Source organism: Hypanus sabinus, chromosome 1, assembly GCF_030144855.1.
Source record: "Hypanus sabinus isolate sHypSab1 chromosome 1, sHypSab1.hap1, whole genome shotgun sequence".
In the NCBI taxonomy this organism is placed as follows: domain Eukaryota; kingdom Metazoa; phylum Chordata; class Chondrichthyes; order Myliobatiformes; family Dasyatidae; genus Hypanus; species Hypanus sabinus.
The window spans coordinates 77597479-77617038 of NC_082706.1; the positions used below are offsets into that span (position 1 = coordinate 77597479).

The following is a 19560-nucleotide window of genomic DNA, read 5'->3' on the forward strand; positions in this document are numbered from 1 at the left end:
CAGGACTCCCTGCGGATCCAAAACACGCAGATGCTCAAGTCCCTTATTTAGCCTGACCATGCGGTGGTCTTTTGGACCCAGCAGAACCCCGGACCTAATTTAACCTGTCTTAGTGTGGTGGACTTTAGGACTCAGCACAGCTCTGAATCCGCGGTGTTTCTGTTCGCGAAAATAATCACGATCACGATTGAAAATAAAGTGCAAGTAATAAAGTGATTGAAAAGAGGTGAAACACCATCAGTCATTGGAAAAGCATTAGGCTACAGTTGGTCAACGATCGAAACAATTTTAATGGAACATGTGAAATGCCCTGCCCCGATGAAAGCTACAATTATTAACTAAGCAACGCAGTGGTTTAATTATTGAAATACTTTGTACATACGCTTCTTAAGTGTTTTATATGCATAGAAAGGTAAAATGTATACTGTATACTAAGACAAACGTTTGACTAACTGACGCTAAGTAATACCGGATGTACCTGTTCCAACTTCAAATCCGACTTAAAAACAGACTCAGGAACGGAACTAGTTTATAACCCGGGGACTGTTTGTACTTTTAAATCATCTCTAGATTACTTATAATACCTAACACAATGTAAATGTATGTAAATAGTTGTTATACTGTATTGTTTAGGGAATAATGACAAGAAAAGATAGTCTGTGCATGCTCAAATAATGAGTGTTGGAGAGAGAACTTCCGGGTTTTCCCAAACTGCGGTTGGTTGAATCCGCGCATGCGGAACCCGTGGATAAGGAGGGCTGACTGTAGTCAACAATAGTCCTCTAGCAAAAAAAATGTAGAGTGGTATACCATTTAAACTACTAGAACTACCATCCATTAGCCTAATTATTCATCTAGACTCATGATCCTCTCATGCTATTTGAGGAAGTTCAAGCAAGTGTATTTTTAAACATTATTGGAAATAAAAGTTTCACTTTTTTACTATAAAGAAGATACAGTTATTATTGGTAATTATGATCATGAAATGCACTGTCATAGAAAAGATTTGGCTACAGATCTGCTAACCTTACCTCATTTGGTTTAAGTGATTGAACACTGCTCATGTCCCACCAAATGCCTAGCTACCCACTCACTTCAAAAAGACATTTAGCAGGCCTCGCCAGTGATATTTGTAAATAAGGGGAATGCTGAAATCAATCAGATTTTTAAAAAATAATTGTTTGCTGAAGTGATCACATTGTGGAATATCTGTCAATGGGTGATTAAAACAAATAAATGGCTTTCCTATTCCTCAATTACCTTGTCCACATCAGCCTTAGTTAAGTTATTTATGCTTCGTTTTTTAATATAATAACCTTTGTGTATTAATAAAATGTAACACCCTGGGAAAGGTTTCACTGCTAATGTAACATAGCAGCAATGTTTGTGTTATAGAACATAGAATAGTACAGCACATTACAGGCCCTTCGGCCCACAATGTTGTGCTGACCCTCAAACCCTGCCTCCCATATAACCCCCCAACTTAAATTCCTCCATATACTTGTCTAGTGGTCTCTTAAACTTCATTAGTGTGCCTGCCTCCAGCACTGACTCAGGCAGTGCATTCCACGCACCAACCACTCTGAGTAAAAAACCTTCCTGTCCACTCTGTCTATTCCTCTTAATATCTTGTATACCTCTATCATGTCTCCTCTCATCCTCCTTCTCTCTAAAGAGTAAAGCCCTAGATCCCTTAATCTCTGATCATAATCCATACTCTCTAAACCAGGCAGCATCCTGGTAAATCTCCTCTTTACCTTTTCCAATGCTTCCACATCCTTCCTATAGTGAGGCGACCAAAACTGGACGCAGTACTCCAAGTGTGGCCTAACTAGAGTTTTATAGAGCTGAATCATTACATCACTTCTCTTAAACTCTATCCCTCGACTTATGAAAGCTAACACCCCATAAGCTTTCTTAACTACCCTATCTACCTGTGAGGCAACTTTCAGGGATCTGTGGACATGTACCCCCAGATCCCTCTGCTCCTCCACACTACCAAATATCCTGCCATTTACTTTATACTCTGCCTTGGAGTTCGTGTCCTTCCAAAGTGTACCACCTCACACTTCTCCGGGTTGAACTCCATCTGCCACTGCTCAGCCCACTTCTGCATCCCATCAATGTCTCTCTGCAATCTTTGACAATCCCCTACACTATCTACAACACCACCAATCTTTGTGTCGTCTGCAAACTTGCCAACCCACCCTTCTACCCCCACACCCAGGTCATTAATAAATATCACGAAAAGTAGAGGTCCCAGAACAGATCCTTGTGGGACACCACTAGTCACAACCCTCCAATCTGAATGTACTCCCTCCACCATGACACTCTGCCTTCTGCAGGCAAGCCAATTCTGAATCCACCTGGCCAAACTTCCCTGGATCCCATGCCTTCTGACTTTCTGAATAAGCCTACCATGTGGAACCTTGTCAAATGCCTTACTAAAATCCATGTAGATCACATCCACTGCACTACCCTTATCTATGGTTAGAGACAACAGAATGTGAGCTGTCCAATCAAGGGTGATTTTTCTTGCTGTGTGCCTGCACACCGAGGGGATTTGGGTCTTTTGTTCAGTGGAAGATGGACAGAGAAAATGCCAGAATGGAGATGTTGTAAACACCAGAAAGGAGTGGACTTGGAGTGGGGCCGGGAGTCGGTGAAGCCCAGGGAAATCGATGGAGGACCGCAGAAAGTGAGCTCCAACTTGTGCACGTTAGACCGTTTCATTAAAATGGGCCCTTTTCTTTTTGTTTTACTTCACTAACCCTTTAGTCAAATTAGGAATTATAAAGCTAGATCATTTAATTGCATATTGTGTACTGTTTGATATTTCGCGGTACCGATTTGTAACAGGGGACACATCAAACAGGAGGTTTGCACCTCAAAATTTCACAGGTTTCACAGGGCCAGAGATTGTCTTCCCTAGACTTATGCAGCTGACAGAACTTGAGGGTTACATGAAAAAGTAGCCATGGTTCTGAAAATGCAAGCATGGTAATTCTATATCAAAAGATCTCCTATATTCTATTAATAAAAGGTAATCCTCAGCAAAAGCACATCTAATAACCTACGCAAAGCTCAAATGAGAAGCTCTTTGGGGCAGTAATTATTCTGACTGCTGCTCTAATTTGTAAGTGATGCTGTGGACATCGTTTGAACCCTATCACATACCTGGACAGGAACAGCTTGCCTTGAAGTCGCAGATCAGCAGCACAGTCATCTGACATACAGTTCCTTTCAAAAACAGTCTGGAAAATGATACAGAAATTAAAGCTTAGTAAAAGCGCACACTGAGTTGCATCATTAACTGAGATGAGCTGCAATGTGAAATGGAACTGTTCAGCAGAGAAGCATCCCAAGGTGCTTTAGATGTTTTCAGATAGATTTTAATAATTTTCACTCCTGTATACCAAGCAGAGTTTTTGATATGTTAATCTAGAGCTGGTTAACATCAGGAGCAATAGATTCCTGGACCATTAGATGGAGCAGCATACTCTGTCAACACAGTGTTTAAAGCTTGCTAAAAGAGCTCACAGGAAGCCAAAATGAAGGGCCACATGTGAAGTAGGCTGTAAAAACTCTGCAATTCAGCAAGCACAACACACCAAAAGGAGGCCATGGAAAAGTAGATGCCTGGACCAATTTAAAACAAAATTAGCTTGACCCGCCCTGAAGGTACTTGCAGAAAAGCAAGAAGTCGAATACTAAAGCACAGAAATTGTGTGACCTTGTAAGACTACTTTCAGGAAAGAATGCTACGTCAAACTGTTTTAAAACATTCTCTGAGACAACATAGCACTTGCCACATTTTGACTAAAGTAATTACGTAATTAATCACATTATTTTGGCATGATGTAACTAGTGAATAATAGAAAAATAGAAAACTATCAATCAAGTATGGTCCATGTTGGGGGCCACAGTAGCATAATGGTTAGCGCAACGCTATTATGGCTCAGGGCATTGGAGTTCAGAGGTCAATTCTGATGGCATCCTGTAAGGAGTCTGTATACGTCCTCCCTGTGGAGTGCATGGGTTTTCTTGGGATGACCCAGTTTTCTTCAACAGTCCAAAGACATAACTGTAAAGTAAGTTAATTTATCATTGTAAACTGTTCTAGGATTAGTCTAGGGTTAATCGGGGGTTACTGGGCAGCACAGCTCAAAAGGCTGTAAGGGCCCATTCTATACTGTATTTCAAAAACAACAATATTTCATAGTTACTTTAGTTGTATATTCAACCAAGTTTGTTTAGTTTCTTTAATCACATAGATACTTCTTCCTTCAGTTCAAGACACATAAACAAAGCAATCTTAACTTATTAGGCATTCCCACAAGATGAGATTGACTTGGTTCCTCCCCAGAGTTTTGTGGATTCTGAGGTGACTGATGAGGCCAAAACAGGAAGCACAAACTCACAAGTATCTAGAAAGGGTTCTCCACACCATGGGAAGACACAGTGACATACCTGCATGTTTACTTCGGACAAATGCTCTCCACCAGGGACAGTGAAGCCCTCTGTAGGTCAAGGTCGACCATGGATGGCACGTCCCAGCTGTCTACATGATACGCAAGTCAGGGCAGTATGATATGGAGAGCGAGCTTCCGCCAGCTTCCCCCCCCCCCAGAAATCTGTCTTCCCATGGTGTGGAGTACCCTTTCCAAATATTTGTGAGTTTGTGGTTCTTATCTAGGCCTCATCAGTCACCTCAGAATCCACAAAACCCCGGGGAGGAACCAAGTCAATCAGATCTTGTGGGAATGCCTAAGAATTTATGACAGAGAGCGACACAGTTTGGCAGCAGCATCACAAGAGTTGCCAGTAAACACTGAGCTCAACTTCGAACTTCCTTAGGGACTCCAATCCAGAATTTTCCTCAGGGCATTCTCCCAAACCCTTCCCCATGAATGGATACAGCCACAAGGCAGCAGAAGTTTGAGATTAGAGTTTCCCTTCTCCTCAATGAGCTGTCAACCACCACTGGTGAGCCCCATCTGCCCGAATCAGGCACAACAAGAGCTGGCAAAAATAAACATAATTTTCTGAACACAAGCATTCAGAAGCCCAACAAGCCCTAAGGGCTGGTGTGAAGATAGAGGACTGGTGTACAGTGACACAGAAGTGCTCGGACTGCTGTGCAGAGACTAATAACACTGAGGACTGTGTACAGTGACCAACACCACTGTGACTGGGATACTGAGACCAGCAGCACTGAGGAGTGGTGTAGAAGCTACCAACACGGAGGATGGCATACTGAAGACTGGTGTACTGAGCTCCAACAACTCACTGACAGCCACTGTACTGAACTTTGACAGCACAACGGGAGAGCCTATTCGAAGAGAAACCAAAGAATAGCTAGTGGGAAGCTTTTAAGAGTAAGATATCCAGTGCCTAGAGGCAGCTTGATCTTGCTAGGGTGAAGGTAAACCTGGCAACCTTGGAAACAAATAAGGTAACAGTTTCAGTATTCCCAACTGTACCACACTGCTTTTAACCTGTAGTACACAAAGGCAGCAAAGACACTGTTAAGGTATTTAGGCTGAAAAAGAAAAAAGCTGTTAGACTCATACTATGGCAGTAATCCTATTCTGTCCAAGGTCTACATATGATAGGAAAATCTTATCAATGTTCCACATCGAAACTTGGCCTGTGTCTACTTAAGAAGCTTGAGAGGAGATCTCATTGAACTTGAAAAGTTTTTAACTGGATGCAATAAAGATGTTTCACTTGGATGAAGGTTCTGCGAGCAGAGCCTCAGTCTCAGAATGAGGGGCTGGAAGAAATGACAATGCACAGAGTGCTGAATCTTCAGAGATCTCCACCAAGAATTTCCTCATTCCAGTTTATTCAAAACAAAGGTGGATATTTTTCTGAATCTGAAGGGTACCAAGAAACATGGTGCCCATGCTGGAAAACTGTGCAAGTTGAAAATCAGCCATGGTCTTGATGAATGGAGAAACAGAACAGTCCACTCCGGATCCCAAGTCTTACGTTGTTGATAGTGCGCCGCGGTGTTGCCTGTTTACAGCCACCAAAACAGGGGCAATGGAGCCGCACTCCCCAGGAACGGTGTGGCACGGCACCAAGGCTACAGTCAGTGCTGTCCCCCAGTGTTCACTTGGAAGAAGACAGGCTGTATTGTGGTCAACTGCAGTTTTCTGCAGCATTCATGGATTGATGTTTCTGGACGTGTTTTTTTTGCATGGCTGTATTTTACTGATACCTTGCATGTGCTTGCTATCTTGTATGTTTTATGTGTGTTTTGTGCTCTGTGTGTGTCTATTGGTACTATGTTTCATATCTTGGCTCCGTAGTAACGCTGTCTCTTTTGGTTGTATCCATGGGTATTCCTGCATAGTTGAATTACAATTAAACTGGAATTGAATTGAAAAGGCATTGAGAATAGGCGAGGCACATTTGGAAGACAGGAAAACTAAAAAACAGATTCTTTTGGATTCTGCTTAATATACGTCAACACCCTATTGCATTATTTTGTCTTTGGTTCTTAGCCACAGCCCTGCAGATTGAGTCTAGTTGGGTTCAGGTGTCTGGCATCTGGCCATGGCTGGTGGGGAGCTACGGCTTGAGAGTGTATGAAGAGACATGACAGTCTTGTGATGCCAGGGAAGAGGCGAAGGAAACCAGAAGCAGATTTAACATTTCAGGTCAACAGTTACATGTTTCTGAAGAAAATTCAACAATGCGAAAGGTTAACTAAGTCTTTTTTCTCCACAAATGCTGCCAGCATTTTTTGTTTTAATACAGCTTTCTAGAACTTGAAGTTTTGTGCTTTTGGATTGGGATATCTTTGATTTTAAGATGGCATAAAAAGCTATGGCAAACTGGGTGGATAAGATTAGCAGAGAGATCCAACAGCTAGGAAAGCAGTTCTGCAAAGCTTCATGAAGAGCATGACAAGGCATAGAAGTAGTCATTGGTCATCTACTGCAATATGTAAGCCCCCAGTTGTGAGGACTACTTGTACCACTGGGTCCAGACCTTCAAGGTCGAGAGAGCAGAACCATCTCAAGTGCTACTGCTTTTCCACTTCTTAAAGCTCTCCTGTGCAGGTTTGTTCTCATTTTCGAATATGATGGACAACAAACATTGAAGGCAATCAGAAAATTAACCTTTATAATTTCTCCTCAATATTGTGCCAATGTGTATGGGAAGTTCTTGTTGAATTTAATTATACTATTGATCTGTCATCTAAAGCAATAGTAGCATTCAGAATAATACTTAACCTTTATCTCATTACCTAGCACTGATTCCAAAGAATAAAAGGGTCTTTTAAATTTATCTCGCTTGACATTAGTAAAGTTCACTATCTCACTTGTTATTTTTCTTGCTGAAATTATGAGATGAACACAATATTAAAACAGTTTTTAATCACCATGCTGGATTTCCAGTGTCCTAAGGGTGTAAGAGCATCTGGAGACCATATGTAAGTATTAATTGCCTTTCAAAAATGTGAGTGTTCTTTCCAATTTGAATTTTTTCAACAAAAGTATGGAGATAGTTGCTGAGAATAACTTCAGTGAGTGCTGAAGAAGTTTTGGAAAATTGAGAGATTAAGGAAATCAAGTACTATTTTAGATGTCCAGATCTCAGAGTTATTCATGAACTGTTCATTCTCAGAAAATAAGAAATGCAGCTGTTCTGTATTACAAATTCTGTCCAAACAACACTGTTCCTAGGCAAAGAACCTCTGTTGGTTGTTTAAAGTCTGGTGATAGCTGAGTCAGAAAAGTTTAAAGAAGAATGTTTCAAGCATCAGCATCTTATCGTAAAACATTAAAAAACATGACTGTACCTGATCATCTTCCATCTTTCAGCAGTCCCTCGTGTCACTATTCTATACTGCAACTGAGACACCAGTGTGAAATGATCTTATTTTAATAACCTCGAGATACAGAAAATGGTATCAAATTCCCTCCAATGTGATTCCCAACAGATAGGAGTTATACCACTGAAAAATGTAATAGAAATCAGGAGTGATAGAATTTCAAATAATCCCAAGAGCTTGCTGGAATTTCAGTGACATTTTGAAACCTTGAATGGAACTTTTTTTTAATGCTTTGAAAATGCAGACACATTTGCAATCTTATGAATGTCACTTTTAGTAATATTTTAAAGCCTTGAGTGGAATTTTCTTTTAATGTTTTAAAATGCAGACACATTTGTAATCTTAGCATTATAGCTTGCTGTGGGAATGGTAGATCAAAATGGTACCAAAAATGTGCATTTTTAGTAAGACTCTTTAACATTATTAAATGCCCCAAGGTGCTTAACTTGAGTGTATCTTGGATCAAGTAACTGAGCTTATATCAGAGTTGTAAATGTGGAATTCTAAAGTGCTGTCCACAAATTTTGGTAATTGTTTAGAAACAGGCCAAACTCTATATATTGTATTCTCAGGCCTTTAAATCTTTTCAGCCTTTCTCAGCCAACAATGGTGGCTTTGCAATCAGCGTCATCAAAGACGCTGATTCTTCGATCTGATACCCTAAGAATCAAGCGCTTCTTTAATAGTTTATTCCTCTATCAGAGTATCCCACATTGAAATTAATAGATCAGTCAAGAATCAATAGAATAGATACATTGTCCTTAATCTTCCCTAATACTTGTTTTACTTTCTTCCTTCATCCATTTCTGCAACAGACCCTAAGTTGTTCTGAGCACTGCTGCCAAGACCTGAGAGAAAGGGAACAGATCACAATAAAGTTGGATAGTTTGGAAATATGAGGATATTTTAGTTATAAACTGGATCAGAAAAGAGACAGAGTATGAACTTAGGCCAGAATGCATCAAACTACAGAAATAAATTACATGCCTTAGCTTTAGATATGCTGGAAGGGTGTAGACATGGAGAATACTTGTTTTCAGGTCTCCAGAGGCTTAAGGGAATTCTAATCTAACACGTAATTTATCTGAGGGGATAAGGCTATGAAGCAGTAAGAGATCACTGAAACTGAAAAAGAGGAGTGAGGTTGAAACACATGTTTTTATTTATCCCATGTGGATGAGGGCCATGGCAAGGGAAGATGCAGGAAAGATGAGTTTCCGATGCTGGTGTCTAAGAAATCAAACCTTCATTAAGACTGTGTCTTTTGACCTTATAATAAAGCAGGCTCTAGTTTCAACCAACTTAAGTTCAAAGTGAACGTGATTATCAAAGTACGTATCTGTCACCATGTACAACTATGAGATTCACTTCCTTGTTGGCATAATCAGCAAATCTACAGAATAGCAACTATAACAGAATCGATGAACAATTAACCAGAGTGCAGAAAACAACAAACTGTGCAGATGCAAATATACATAAATAGCAATAAGTAATGAGAACATCAGATAATGAGATAAAGAGTCCTTCAAGTGAGATCATTGTGGTGCGGGATTAAAGCCTTTGTCACCTCCAGATCTGACTATTCCAATGCATTTATTGCAGGCCATGAGTATCCAATCCCAATCAGAAATGCTGCTGCCTTTGTCCTAATTCACAACTCGTCTTCCAATTTACATCTGTCCTGTCTATCCTTGCTGAACCACATGGCTTCTGTTTTAGGTGACACTACCATTTAAACATTTTCATCAATGTTTTCAAGCAACTCCATGACTGCCCTCACCTTCCTATTTCTATAATCTCCTGCAGCCCAGCAAACCTCAGATGCTCCTCATTCTGCTCACTTTTCTCCCCCAAATGTAATGGCTCTTACTCTCTTTCCTCCTCTGAAATGAGTCAGAAACCACTGTCTCTGACCATGGTGTTAATCATTTTCTCTTTACATGTAGACATCAAATTTTATTCCATTATAGACCATAAGACCATAGGATCAGAATTACGCTATTTGGCTCATTGAGTCTGCTCTGCCATTCAATCATGGCTGATTATTTTCTCCCCTCCTCAGCCTTCTCGCAATAACCTTTGATGCTATGTCCAATCAAGAAACAATGAAGCTCTGCCTTAAACACACCCAATGACCTGGCCACCACAGCTACCTGTGCAATGATTCCCCCACCATGGGAAACATCCTTTCCACATCTACTCTGTCTCGGTCTGTAAACATTCTAAAGGTTTCAGTGGATCCCTCTCATCCTAATAATTTCCAGCGACTACAGACCCACAGCCATCAAATGTTCCTTGTATGATAACCCTCTCAGTCCCGGAATCATCCTTATGAACCTCCACTGAACCCTCTCCAATGCCAGCACATCTTTTCTTAGATGAGGAGCCCAAAACTGTTCACAATATGCAAGATGAGGCCTCACCAGTGGCTTAGAAAGCCTCAGCATCACATCCTTGCTCTTGTTTTCTAGACCACTTCAAATGAACGCTAACATTATATTTGCCTTCCTTACCACTAACTCTACTAGCAAGCTAAACTTTAGGGTGTTCTGCACAAGGACTCACTAGCCCCTCTGCGTCTCAGATTTTTGGATTTTCTCCCCATTTAGAAAATAGCCTGCATATTTATTTCTCCTACCAAAATCCAGAAATGATACTTCTGTACAATTTACTGAGACATTTTCCTTTGACAAGCATTCTCTATGAACACAGGTTGCTGCATTTTAAAAGCTAAGTATTTCCACTGGATGTCATGTGAGAAATCACAGAAATATTGTAATAAACAGCACTTTCCTTTCACATTCAGTTCAGAAAGACACTGTATTTCACTAGCATTATCATCTAATTACCTATCGTGAAATCAGCCATTAGCCAAACGTTATTATTTTCAGCACTTCAATGATTCAGTATTTTTCAATCAATGTTCAGTAATGAAATTACTCGAACTGTAAAGGACTGCTTTGTGACTGGTTATTAAAGTGATATGCTTATTAACCTTTCAACTTCTCAGATACCGGTACCTTCCTACCTACATCTGTGACACTTCAAACTTCAGGGCCAGGGAAGTTAAAGTGATCACTTCAATCACGTCCAGCTTCCTGACTGCCCCATATTCATTACGGGCTCTTCCCTTCTTTCTGGACAACAGACCTAACCACCCTCCACACTCATCAATTTCTCTTTTAGCTCCTCCCACTTTCCCCAAACCCAAGCTGTAACCATTGGTATCTGCAGAGACCCCAGCTATCCCCGCCTTTTCATCAGCTATGTGAAACATTCAGTGTTCCAAAGCTAACTGGTAACACTCCCCAGCACTTTCTGCTCTATATTGATGACTGTATTGGTGCTGTTTCCACACAACTTTGCCTCCAACTTCTACCGTCCCCTCACTTTTGCTTGGTCCATCTTTTGACAGCTATCTCCCCCCCTGTAATTCATAAAAATGCTATTGTGGCGACCCACTTCCTAGCGCACTCGAACCGGCTCACAAATAGCCAGCGCACCGGCATAAAGGCCAGTTCCAAAAGGGCGCCAGGTCTGCTTCGCTAACAAAGGGAAAAGCTCGCGCAGGACTGTGAATACGTGCCTTCTACAGCATCCGCGCCCGGGGAGGGCGGGATCAGGGAGGCTTTAACGCGAAGCCGCGAAGTTCGAATTAAATCTTCTTTAACTGCAGTTTACCGGCTCCGTGTCGTTATTTCAGCGCTGTGTGTAGCACACCGCTACAATTGGTGACCCCGACGGTCCAAACGATATTTGGACCGGAGATGAACGACGCCGCATCTATTCATGCAGTTTCATTGAAACTGCCAGGTTTCTGGACGCTGCGACCTCACCTGTGCTTCCAGCAAGAAGAAGCCCAATTCCACGTTCGGCAGATAACCTCAGAGGACACACGTTACTACTACGTGGTGAGCTCCCTCGACCAGGACACAGCGGCCCAGGTTGAGGAGTTCGTACAGTCTGCCCCAGCGGACGGCAAGTACACAGAATTCAAAGCCCTGCTCATAAGGACTTCCGGACTCTCACGGCACGAGCGGGCTGCCCGTTTACTGCACCTGGATGGTTTGGGGGACAGACCTCCATCGGCTTTAATGAATGAGATGTTGTCTCTGGCAGGAGGACACAAGCCCTCCCTCATGTTTGAGCAGGCATTCCTGGAGCAGATGCCCAAGGACATGCTGTCCGACGCAGATTTCAGCGACCCCCAGAAGGTGGCAGCCCGGGCAGATATGCTGTGGAACGCCAAGGAGGAGAGTGGGGCGTCCATCACACAGATCACCAGGCTACGCTCCCAGCAGCAAACCAGACCAGGCCTGGCCACAGAGCCCGCTAACCCCAGAGGCAGGGGTGGGGAGCCCAACGAACAATGGTGCTTCTACCACCAGAGGTGGGGCGCAGAAGCCCGCTGCTGTAGCCCACCCTGCAAGTTCCCGAGAAATGCCAGGGCCAGCCGCTGCTGATGGCTACGGCGGCTGGCCATTGGGATAGCCTCCTGTATGTGTGGGACAAGCAGTCGGGACGCCGTTTTTTGGTCGACACCGTTGCCGAGATCTTATCTCCGATGAGTTACGACACCCGCAACAGGGCACTGGGTCCCCCCCTGAGGGCCGTGAACGGCAGCACAGCACCCGTCAGGTGCAGCTACAGTTCGGCTCCAGCCGGTTCACGTGGGACTTCACACTGGCCGCCGTAGCCCAACCACTTCTGGGTGCGGATTTTTTGCAAACTCACAGCCGACTGGTCGACCTGCCCAGGAAGAGTCTGGTACACGCCGAGACGTTTCAGACGTTCTCCCTGGGTGCAGCCCAGTTGCCAGCCCCTCACCTTGCCTCCATCACGCTGTCTGACAACGACTTCACCAGGGTCCTGGCAGATTTCCCATCGGTTCTGGCACCGCAGTTCACAGCAGCCATGCCCCAACAAGGCGTACAGCACCACATCCCGACCCAGGGACCACCCCTCCACGCCTGTGCTCGAAGGCTTCCCCCAGACAAGCTCCTACTGGCGAAGGAAGAGTTCAAGAGGATGGAGGAATTGGGGATCATACGGAGGTCCGACAGCCCATGGGCCCCCCCCTCTGCACATGGTGCCCAAAGCGACAGGGGGCTGGAGACCATGCAGCAACTACCACAGGCTGAACGAGGCTACAACACCGGACCGCTACCCTGTGCCGCACATTCAGGACTTTGCAGCAAACCTGCACGGTGCACAGATCTTCTCCAAGGTAGACATCATCTGGGGATACCATCAAATCCCGATGCATCCAGACGACGTCCCCAAAACAGCACTCATCACCCCGTTCGGCCTTTTCGAGTTCCTCTGCATTCCGTTCGGCCTAAAGAATGCCGCACAGGTGTTCCAGCGGTTAAAGGACGCGGTGGGACGCGACCTGGACTTCGCGTTCATCTATTTGGACGACATCCTCATAGCAAGCAGCAGTCGTCAGGAGCAACTGTCCCACCTCCGTCAACTCTACGCCCGACTGAGTGAATACGGTCTAACAATCAACCCGGCCAAATGCCAGTTCGGGCTCGACACCATCGACTTCCTGGGCCACAGGATTACTAAAGACGGGGCAACCCCTCTGCCCGCTAAGGTAAATGCAGTCTGCCATTTTCCCCAACCCACCACAATCAAAGGCCTTCAGGAATTCATGGGTATGGTGAATTTCTACCACCACTTCCTCCCTTCAGTGTTGGGTCTAGGCAAGGACATTACCTGGGACGAGGAGTCCGCCACCGCTTTCATTAAAACGAAAGAAGCCTTGGCAAATGCCACGATGCTAGTGCACCCCAGAATGGACGTCCCTACCGCCCTCACAGTGGACGCATCTAACACGGCAGTCGGTGGGGTACTGGAGCAACTCATCTCGGGTCACTGGCAACCCCTGGCGTTTTTCAGCAAACACCTGGGACCACCCGAGCTCAAATACAGTGCTTTCAACCGGGAACTGTTGGCACTATACCTGGCAATCCGGCATTTCAGGTACTTCTTGGAAGGTAGGCCCTTCACCGCGTTCACGGACCACAAGCCGCTTACCATTGCGTTCACGAAGGTGTCCGACCCCTGGTCGTCCCGCCAGCAGCGCCATCTGTCCTACATCTCTGAATACACGACAGATGTCCGGCACGTCTCGGGTAAGGACAATGTCGTGGCGGATGCGCTCTCTCGCCCTACCGTTCATGCCCTTTCCCAAGGGGTAGACTTTGAGGCGCTGGCAGAGGCACAGCAGGCAGATGAGGAGATCCCTAGTTACAGAACCATAGTCTCCGGTTTGCAGCTCCAGGACCTCCCCATAGGCCCAGGTGAGAGGACCCTACTCTGTGATGTCACCACCGGCCAGCCCCGTCCCGTTGTCCCGGCAAACTGGCAGCGCCGTGCTTTCGACTCCATTCATAACTTAGCACACCCCTCCATCAGGACAACCGTCCGGATGGTCTCCAGCAGGTTCGTTTGGCACGGTCTCCGCAAGCAGGTCAGCGAATGGGCCAAACGTGCATGCACTGCCAGACGATCAAAGTGCAGCGGCACCCCAAAGCTCTGCCGCAGCAGTTCCACCCCACCCACCGGCATTTCGACCATATTCATGTGGATATCGTGGGCCCCCTGCCAGTGTCACGAGGAGCGCGGCACCTCCTGACTATCATGGACTGGTTCACAAGATGGCCAGAGGCGATCCCGCTCACTGACACCACCTCCGAATCTTGTGCCCGGGCACTGATCACCACCTGGGTGTCCCGCTTTGGTGTACCTGCCCACATTACCTCCGACAGAGGCGCCCAGTTCACCTCCAGCCTGTGGTCAGCTATGGCCAGCCTTTTGGGGACACAGCTGCACCACACCACTGCCTACCACCCACAGTCGAACGGGCTAGTGGAGCGTTTCCACCGTCACCTGAAGTCGGCCCTCATGGCCAGCCTGCGAGGAGCCAACTGGGCGGACGAGCTTCCCTGGGTCCTACTTGGCATCCACACAACACCCAAAGACGATCTGCACGCCTCGTCGGCCGAGTTGGTGTACGGCGGACCCCTGGTCGTCCCCGGGGAGTTCATACCAGCCCCAAGGGGGCAAGAACCCACAGCAGTCCTGGGCAAACTACGCGAGAGGCTCGGCAACCTGGTCCCCATACCCACTTCGCAGCATGGGCAGAACCCAACCTGCGTACCCAAAGACCTGCAGAACTGTAATTTTGTGTTTGTACGAAGAGGCGGGCATCAGCCACCGCTGCAACGGCCCTACGAGGGGCCGTTTACGGTGCTCAGGAACAACGGGTCCACGTTCGTACTGGACGTTGGGGGGAGAGAGGAGGTTTTCACGGTGGACCGACTCAAACCGGCCCATGTGGTCGTGGAGCAACCGGTCGAGTTTCCGGCACCGCGGCGCAGAGGCCGACCTCCCAAACAGGGTCCGGCCCAGACTGTGGACATTGGGAGGTGTATCGCCAGTTCTGGGTGGGGGGGTTATGTGGCGACCCACTTCCTAGCGCACTCGAACCGGCTCACAAATAGCCAGCACGCCGGCACAAAGGCCAGTCCCAAAAGAGCGTCAGGTCTGCTTCACCAACAAAGGGAAAAGCCTGCGGGGGATTGTGATCACGTGCCCCCTACAGCATCCGCACCCGGGGAGGGTGGGATCAGGGAGGCCTTAAAGCAAAGCAGCGAAGTTCGAATAAAATCTTCTTTAACTGCAGTTTACCGACTCCGTGTCGTTATTTCAGCGCTGCATGTAGCACACCGCTATACTATTACCTTTTCCCAGTTCCTCCATCTCCACTATATCTCTTCCCTGTGTGAGGCAATCCATTCTAAAGATGTTCTTCATTTTCAAAGAACACTATTTCCCTTCCACCACTATCAATGCTGCCCTCACATGCACGTTCTTCATTTTATGCACGTCTTCCCTCACCCCAACCTCCTGCCACCATAATGGGGATAAAGTTCCTCTTTGCCTTTAGCTACCACCCCACACGCCTCCAAAATATCATTCCCTATAAGTTCTGCCATCTACAACGGGATCCCACCACTAAGCACATCTTTACCTCCCACCTCCAATCTCCACTTTAATAGGGAATCACTCTTTTTTCGTGTCCACTAGTCCCTCCCCACTGATCTCCCTCCTGCTTCTTATTCCTGCAGGCATGACAAGTGCTACGCCTGCACCTACACCCCTTCCCTCACCACCATTCAGGGCCCCAAACAGTCCTTCCAGGTGAGGTGACACTTCACTTGTGGGTAAGTCAAGGTTATTATACTCATGGCTGAGACTCAGTACAACCCAATGTAGATTTGGGGACAGCTTTGCCAAGCTGCTGAGCTGTAAAAATGGGATTTCCCAGTGGCAATTCACTTCAATTTGGCTTCCTACGCTGACACGTCAGTCCATCTACTGTCAATGGACAATGGACAGTAGGTTCAGGAGTAGGCCATTCGGCCCCTCTAGCCAGCACCGCCATTCACTGTGATCATGGCTGATCATACACAATCAGAACCCCGTTCCTGCCCTCTCCCCATATCCCTTGACCCCGCTATCTATAAGAGCTCTATCTAACTCTCTCTTGAATGCATCCAGAGACTTGGTCTCCACTGCCTTCTGGAGCAGAGCATTCCACATATCCACCGCTCTCTGGGTGAAAAAGTTTTTCTGCATCTCTGTTCTAAATGGCCTACCCCTTATTCCTAAACTGTGGCCTCTAGTTCTGGACTCATCCATCAGTGGGAACATGCTTCCTGCCTCCAATGTGTCCAATCCCTTAATAATCTTACATGCTTCAATCAGATCCCCTCTCATCCTTCTAAATTCTAGTGTATACAATCCCAGTCGCTCCAATCTTTCAACATATGACAGTCCCACCATTCCGGGAATTAACTTTGTGAACCTACGCTGCACTCCCTCAATAGCAAGAATGTCCTTCCTCAAATTTGGAGACCAAAACTGCACACAATACTCCAGGTGGGGTCTCTCCGGGGCCCTGTACAGCTGCAGAAGGACCTCTTTACTCCTATACTCAATTCCTCTTGTTATAAAAGCCAGCATGCCATTAGCTTTCTACACTGCCTGCTGTACCTGCATGCTTGCTTTCATTAACTGATGTACAAGAACACCTAGATCTCGTTGTGCTTCCCCTTTTCCTAACTTGACTCCATTTAGATAGTAATCTGCCTTCCTGTTCTTGCCACCAAAGTGGATAACCTCACATTTATCCACATTAAACTGCATCTGCCATACATTTGTCCACTCACCCAACCTGTCCAAGTCAACCTGCATTCTCATAACATCTTCCTGACATTTCACACTGCCACCCAGCTTTGTGTCATCAGCAAATTTGCTAATATTACTTTTAATCCCTTCATCTAAATCATTAATGTATATTGTAAACAGCTGCGGTCCCAGCACCAAACCTTGTGGTACCCCACTGGTCACAGCCTGCCATTCCGAAAGGGACCTGTTAATCGCTACTCTTTGTTTCCTGTCAGCCAGCCAATTTTCAATCCATGTCAGTACTCTGCCCCCAATACCATGTGCCCTAATTTTGCCCACTAATCTCCTATGTAGGACTTCTTCAAAAGTTTTCTGGAAGTCCAGGTGCACTACATCCACTGGCTCTCCCTTGTCCATTTTCATAGTTACATCCTCAAAAAACTCCAGAAGATTAGTCAAGCATGATTTTCCCTTCATAAATCCATGCTTACTCGGACTGATCCTTCTACTGCTATCCAAATGTGTCATAATTTCCTCTTTTATAATTGACTCCAGCATCTTTCCCACCACTGTCATAATGAAACGACACACAGGTTGGAGGAACATCTGTAGATTTTCTTGTTTCCATCTGGACAGCCTCCAACTGATAGCATAAACATCAATTTCTCCACCCCCTTCCCTCTCATCATTCCCACTTTGGCTTCTTTCTCATCCCTCCTCTTCTTGCCTGCCCATCACTTTACACTGGTGCCCCTCCTCCTTGCCTTTCTTCCGTGGTGCACTGGCCTCTCTCAAAAGATTCCTTCTTTTTAAGCCCTTTAACTCTTCCACCTATCACATCCCAGATTTTTAGTTCACCCCCTCCCCAACCCACCCACCTTCCTCCTTACCTAGTTTCAATAATCACCTGCCAGTCTGTACTCCTCCACCCCCCCATCCACCACCTTCTTACTCTGGCTTCCTTTCCAGTCCTGATGAAGGGTCTCAGCCCAAAATGAAGGTTGTTTATACCCCTCCATGGATGTTGCCTGATATGCTGAGTTCTTCCAGCACTTTGCCTATATTGCTCAAGATGTCAAGCATCTGCAGAATTTCTTGTATTTCTCAAATACTGTCAACTTCTAAACAATATCCTCTGAGCAATATTTGTAAAATTTTAATGCAACCATTGGAAAATAGAACTTCAGTTAAAGAACCATCAAGTTACATACACTGCTTGTGGGATGACCTTGCATCAGTTTTAAGAGATCACAGCATCAAAGAAATGCAATGCAAGATAGGATTTGTGGCCCAATCTGCACCATTTCTGACTCACCTAAACACCAGGGACAAATTATAGTGGCCAATTAAACTACAATCCGGATATTTTGGGATGTGGGAGGAAGCCAGAGCACCCAGAGGAAACCCACTGAGTCACAGGAAGAACATCCTCAAGACTGCAACTGAGATGAGGATTGAACCTGAATATCCAAAACCTATGAGGCATGAATGTAACTTCCAGTGTCACTGTTAGATATACAAATGCAATCATAGCCTTTAACAGTTTATACTGGATGGGTGCCTGTTCACAGTGCAAGCCTACACAGAACTTATGTTTTCTTTTGGAAAACTACAGCAATGGGTTAAGAAAAAAAAAACATGGAATATGCTATTTGTTGTACAATCTTAAATTTCACCTGGTTTCGATGAGCAAGTTTATGACCTTTCTTCCAGCGTAGGATTGGTTGCAAAGCTGGAAGATCCTTCAGAGTCTTGTCACCAATTTTGTGCTTGCCCAGTCTGTATGATACTTCAAAGACAATTGGTGCAATCACATCCTTCACCTCCCGCTGTAAATGAAAACAAAGAGCTTATTTAAATTTAAAGCATCACCAAAAACTTCTAGAGAGACAATCTAAATCTAAAAGCAGGGGCACATTAGCTCAATAAACAGTAAGAACTGATTCTCGGCCTTCGTCCATTAGAAACTAATAGCATTTGGATTACCAGTAATACAAGGCATGAAGTGTCTTGGTAATAAAGATACTTCTTATTTTGCGAATGAGGCTTAATCATCTCTTTACATTTTCAGGCATATTTTTATTCTGAATATCTTTACAAGTAATTTGTCCGCACTGCTGAAATGACTATCCTGACCAGGAATTAAAAATTGCATTTCTACGTGTAGCTCTGTGGCCTCCTACGCATCCAAATATAATGTTTAGTGGTCAGGAAGATGCTCCAAGTTTAGTAAACCACAAAAGGGCAAGTGCTTTGATCTAAGGTGTTGAGGAATTTCAACCAAACAGCTGTACCTGGTTCTAAAGAAAAGTAAACTTCCTTTCTTTGATGGACCAGCTCCTTCTGCAGCATCAGCAGAGACTTTTGACAAGTAAATAGGCTTCTGGGGCAGCTATCCAGACCTGTGCCGCCTGTTGCTGTGTAGTTTCAGCATTTGCCTCTATACTGTTAAGTACTTTGAAGAGAACGCAGAAGTTCAGACATTAGCACTGAATCAAGAGCCTGATGGT

At 45.2% G+C, this 19560-nt stretch overlaps 1 protein-coding gene across 1 annotated transcript in view; it reads right to left on the bottom strand.

Moving 5' to 3' along the window:
• The window catches only part of itga9 (integrin, alpha 9), a 410365-nt gene that overhangs the window by 193829 nt on the left and 196976 nt on the right, over window positions 1-19560 (bottom strand). The window contains exons 16-17 of the mRNA XM_059971083.1: window positions 18727-18879; window positions 3178-3254 (exon numbers count right to left, since the gene is read on the bottom strand). Coding sequence (XP_059827066.1) covers window positions 3178-3254; window positions 18727-18879 — 230 coding nt within the window. The remainder of the gene's footprint in view (window positions 1-3177; window positions 3255-18726; window positions 18880-19560) is intronic.